Source organism: Orycteropus afer, unplaced genomic scaffold, assembly GCF_000298275.1.
Source record: "Orycteropus afer afer isolate SDZICR_OR568_19922 unplaced genomic scaffold, OryAfe1.0 scaffold00054, whole genome shotgun sequence".
Classification (NCBI taxonomy): Eukaryota; Metazoa; Chordata; class Mammalia; order Tubulidentata; family Orycteropodidae; genus Orycteropus; species Orycteropus afer.
Genome location: NW_006921641.1, coordinates 4,200,886 through 4,206,617, shown reverse-complemented (window position 1 = coordinate 4,206,617; position 5,732 = coordinate 4,200,886). Strand labels below are relative to the sequence as shown.

Here is a 5,732-nt window from a genome sequence, read left to right as displayed (position 1 = left end):
TTTCATTTATTTTGTCATTTTGTTCTTGTATATTCTTCCAAAATTCTTGTAAGGTTTTTTCTGTGTTTTCTTTGGTCTGTCTCTCAATCCTTTGAAGACACCTAAATATAATTCTTTTGAATTCTTTATCACAGAGTTCCAATGCTGCTGCTTCCTCAGGGATATGTTCTGGGTCTGTATCCTGCTCCCTTGTTTCTACCACTTTATCCTGCTTCTTTATGTGGACTGTGGTGGTCTGTTGTCTCCGAGGCATCGTGGCATTTTTGTATTTAGATCTGTGTTAACTGTTTGTGAAGAACAGCCAAGGGTGATTCAGGCTCTTTTTGGTGGTTTTTTATCGTTGGCCCATTGGTGGAGAAGGAGATAGTGGCTCTCGTTCAGTAAGTGAAGTTGCAGGAGGTGTGGGTGTAGTTGTGTTTTATGGGGACTGTTGCTTTATCCTACTCAGTTAGACAAAAATTACAATTGAATAACGATCGAAAAACTAAAAGCACCTGGACAAAAAACACACCATGCAATCACCCAGGAACAGTAACCAAAGAAAGAAAAAAGGGAAAAAGAAAAAAAAACAAACAAACAAGAAAACCTGCAATATCTGGGGATAGGGCACTAAGAGAAAAAAGGTAGAGAAAGAAAATAATGAAGAAAAAAATGGGAAAAAGGAAAATAAGGAATGGGGTTAACTACAAGAAAAAAGGGGGAAAAAAAGAAAAATTAATTAATTAATTAATTAAAAAATTTCAACCAGGAACAGGGAAAAGAAAAAAAATTGAAAACTAGGACCTGGGAGGGGAAGAATAAGAATAATAGTAAAAAGGCCAAATGTATTAATGATAATAGTTGTTTTAAAACAAACAAATATAAGCAAACTAATCATCAGAAAAAGAAAGCGAAAAAGAAAAAATAAAATAAAAATAAATTGGTGGAGGACAGGGCAGGGCACCCAGGCTCCGTCTGAGTACACAGACTGTGATGGAGTTCCTGTGGGCCCAGAAGGTGGGTTGGAGTTGGGGATGGCCGCACCTCTGTTCACCAAGCAGGTGTGGGGTATAAGAATAACAAGAGGAATGTCGCACCTTTTCCGTCTTGCAAGTCTGGAGTGTCCTTGGGGTGCTGGAAAGCAGAACCTCTTCTTAAGCCCCTGGAATCTCGGAGAGCACTGTCTCTTGAAATATCCCAAATGGTCAAGCCACTTGTAACATTCAAAATGGCGGCGCCTTCTGGACCAGCAAAAGTCCACAGCTCAGCCCGCCTTTCTCTTCACCTTCTCCATTTATTCCTCAGCCACCAGAGCAGTCCTCTGTGTAGTCCCTGGCTAGCAGGGCTGATTTTTAGGATAATTCTTAGGTCCTACCACCACTCAGGAATGTCTAAGTTGTCTGTGCCTTGCTGTCAGGATCGCTGGCAGACCACAGCTCCGTCTGTCTCGTTTTTTGGTATTTTCATGCAAATTCTTCTGCTAGTTGGGGTTTAGTCCACTTCTATATCCTTCCCTTCAAGGCTCAGGGGTCCAGGATTATCTTCTGTGTCTGTGTTAATTGGTTTCCCTTTTCTTTGTTGAAGAGGGTCTGTGCAGTCTTTCTGCCTAGTCCGCCATCTTACCGGAACTCTCGAGATGTTTTTTTACTCTTTAGGATGTGCTGTCTTTGTCCCCTTTGGAAAACTCTGAGCACTGCCAGCCCTGCTTATGCAAATCTGCAGTGGCAGACCCTGTGTGTATATTCCTTTATTTGGATAGCTTTCACTGCTCTAAGTAGACTTTCTTCATATATTTTAATTCTTGTCTGTATATGTTACCTAGCTTGTTGATAATGAAGTTTTACATTTCTGTTGTTATTGTTTTCTGATACAAGATGACAGAGATCTCTTTATGCCACGTTTTTTATCAGATTTCATACCACTTTTCTTATCAGAAGTTGTGTTTTAAAGTGTTAGGAGTATTAAAAAGATATATATATACAAATGATGTATTTAATTCTGATAATATTAAATATTTTTAACCATTAACTGTATTTTACAGCAATTTGAAAAAAGTTCAGATTCAGAGAAAAACAACATAACACATTAACTAGGCAAGTTTTAAGAGACCTCTAAAATAATTTTTACATTGGTGACTACTGAAATGCATTCAGATACCTTGAATTTTTCACTTAAAGCCTTTTTCCTTTTTCCTCAAGTCATATTCTACTTGAGATTTAGTTAGTTAACTTTAAATTCAAAATTATATTTAATTTCCTTTGGTCTTTCTTTAGGCGTTTCATCAAACGTGTATATGTATCTTTACCAAATGAGGAGGTATGTATCTTTGTTTAAATTTTTTTTTTTAATCAAAAATAAGAACTACCCTCTTGACAATTAAATCTTCCAATCTATGGTTTAGCACTTTAGAAAACCATTTGATGGTTTCTTAAAAAGATTTTAAAAATAAATGTAACATTAGACATAGCAGTTTAACTCCTAAGAATCTACTCAAGAGAAATGAAAACATAATTCTATAAGAATACTTGTATGAAACATATGTCCTCAAGAAGACATGTAAAAAGCATTATAATAATAGCCCCAAACTGGAAACAAAATCTAAAATTTTCATCAGCAGTTAAATGGATAAACAAAAGTGGTATACTCATTTCGTAGAATACTATTTGGTAATAAACAAGGAATGAGCTTCTTATACATACTATAACATAGATGTATCTCAAAAGTAAAAGAAGGCAGATACAAAAGATTACATATATGATTACATTTATACACACTATCTAGAAAAGGAAAAATTATATATACACAAAGTAGAGTAATGTTTCCTAGGAATAAGTTATAGAAAGGCAATTAACTGCAAGCAGGAATGAGTGAACTTTTTGGGTAATGGAATTATTTCAAAATTGGATGTTGATAGTTGCACTAGTTCTATAAATTTATTAAAAGTCAGTGAATTACACACTTAACAATATGTGTGAACTTCATGGCATATGAATTCATACGTCTATGAAACTTTTTTACAAAGTGTTTTCAGGCTTGTATTCCCAGCATCCTTGATGGTAATTCTAGCCACTTCCATAGGGTTTTACTTAGTTTATCTTGCTTAATTCTCTCAGGAACTTTCAGTACATAGTTGTCTTGTTTTGTTTTGTTTTTTAAGTCCACTTAACAAACAGGAGCTGAGGCTCAAAAAGGTAGTGTGATATATATAAGATTATTCAGCTAGTAAGTGACAGTGAGGATTTGAACCCAATGCCAAAGTCCATTAAATTTTATCAACTCCAATAAATAAGTTTCATGATTGTGCAAAATGAATATAACATTCAAATTACTATTTATGCCTATACTTTTACTTTAATATAAATATCTATCATTAGCAGCACTAATAGCCTAGGAAGAAGGGAAAAAAAATAAAAACACTTTACTATGGTTAGCTATCCTTCACTTTTCTTGTCAGCTTTTCAATTTTTCAAGCCAGTTTGTGTTATTAAACAAGACTCATGAAATCTTTAGTAATAGTCATTCTTATTTTCTGACCCTGGGCACATTGAATTGGAAATTCTAAAAAGGCAAAAGCTATGTCATTTATCTTTGAATTCCCCATTAACCCCAACACGATTGTCCTTTTTCCAGGCACCTTCAGCTTTGAGCTGTTTAAATGCTCATCATTGATACTTGGTAAAAAGCTATGATGGCTTTTGAGAGAAAGATTATTCTTTATGGATATATTATTAAGCTCAGTCTTAGGACTGATAATTCTTTTATATTTCTTTTCAGACAAGGCTACTTTTACTTAAAAATCTATTATGTAAACAAGGAAGCCCATTGACCCAAAAAGAACTAGCACAACTCGCTAGGTGAGTAATTTGATTTGGTTTATCTTAAATTGTCCTTTTTTTTTTTTTTTAAGTAAAGAATTGTTTTTCTTTTTTTGTTTGTTTTTAAGTAAGCTGAAGTAAAAGTAATTTATTAGAAAACATTTTATCTTATCTTCTAGCTCCTTTATTTTCTTTTTCACTTCTTATTCCCATATACAAGGTGTTATGAATTGAATTGTGTCCATGAAAAATATGTCAACTTCGCTAGGCCATGATTCTCCATGGTTTGGCCATTATATCATGATATACTTTGGCAGTTATGTAATGATGTAATCATCCTCATAATGTGGTGTGATATGACCAGCCAGTCAGTTTTAAAGGAATTTTGCTGGGATGCAACTGCTTACTCTGGTCACAGTCCTGAGCCAATTTAACAGGAATTTCCTTGGGATGTGGCCTGCATCACCTTTTATCTTAAAAGAAATAAGAGGAAAGAGAAACAATCAGAGATGTACCACCAAGAAGAACCAGGAATGGAGCATGTTCTTTGGACCAGGGGTCTTTGCACTGAGAACCTCCTAGAACCAAGGGAAGATTGATCCCAAGACACATGGAGATCTCCAAGGAATGCTGGGCATGCAGGTTTTGAAAAGAGATAAGAACCTTCCCCCCAGAGCCGACAGAGAGAGAGAAAGCCTTCCTCTAGAGCTGGTGCCCTGAATTTGGACTTCTAGCCTCCTAAACTGTGAGAGAATAAATGTCTGTTAAAGCCATCCACTTGTGATATATCTGATAAAGCAGTATTAGAAAACTAAGACAGAATTTGGTACCAGGATTGAGGGTCTTGCTCTAACAAATACCTAAAATGTGGAAGCAGTTGTGGGATTGGGTAATGGATAGAGGCTGGAAGAGTTTTAAGGTGCCTAATAGTAAAAGCCTAAATTGCCTTGAAGAGATTGTTGGTACAATTTTGGATATTAAAAGCAATTCTAATGAGGTCTCAGAGGGAAGTGAGGAGAGCTGTAACACTATAGATGGCACAGACAGCGAAAAGCAGCAGCAGAGGTATAGTGGCAGCAGTACCAAGAGACCAGCACTAGGTAGCATGAGTGCTGACCCACAGAGCAAGAGAATTGAGCATCTTTGGGCTGAGGCTTACTGGCAGAGTGGGATGCCTCTGAGCCCCAAGGGGCCAAGAAGCCGAGGAAGCAGAAGCTACAGAGCATGGGAATCAGAGCTACCTCAGTCTCAAATGGTAAGGCCACAATCTCTGTGGTCTTAAAGGCTGCAGCCACAGCCTCCTAGGTTTCAAAGAGTCAAATCTTAATCAGCCCAGTTCTGGAGTATGGGGCTACTGTTCATGAGTGCCAGAGGAATGGGGCTGAATCTACTGCCCAAAGCTGAGGGGGTAGAGCTACCATGCCCAAGGAACTGAAGAATAAGGCCTGCCAGGGCTGAGGGGGTAGGGCTACCACTCAGCTGGACTAGGAGAACGGGGCTGCCCAAAGCTGAAGGACCAGAGTTGCCATCCCAGTAGGCCTGGAAGGCAGAGCTGAAGGGCAGGGCCATTGCCTAGATGGTCTCCGAGAACAGAGGGATTATTTTCAAGCCTTGTGAACTAATGTAAGTTGTTCTACTAGGTTTTTTACTTGGTGGCTGTTATCTCTCCTTTCTCTCCAATTTCTCCCATTTATAATGGAAATGTCTACCTTGTGCCTTTTCCACCATTGTACTTTGGAAGCAGATAATTTTTATTGTAGATTTCACAGATAATGAGAAATTTTGCCCCAGGATGGAATTTGGACTTGGAGTTGATTTAAGACTTTTGGGATGATCTGGTAGCACTTGACTGCTAACCAGAAGGCTGGCGGTTCAAACCTACCAGCCACTCCTCGGAAGGAAGGTTGGGCAATCCTACTTCCATAGTGATACTGCCTC

The 5,732-nt window shown here is 37.6% G+C and overlaps 1 protein-coding gene across 1 annotated transcript in view; it reads left to right on the top strand.

Annotated features, from left to right (window-relative positions):
- Window positions 1–5,732, top strand: part of SPAST (spastin) — a 161,182-nt gene that overhangs the window by 136,993 nt on the left and 18,457 nt on the right. The window contains exons 13-14 of the mRNA XM_042780684.1: window positions 2,253–2,295; window positions 3,754–3,833. Coding sequence (XP_042636618.1) covers window positions 2,253–2,295; window positions 3,754–3,833 — 123 coding nt within the window. The remainder of the gene's footprint in view (window positions 1–2,252; window positions 2,296–3,753; window positions 3,834–5,732) is intronic.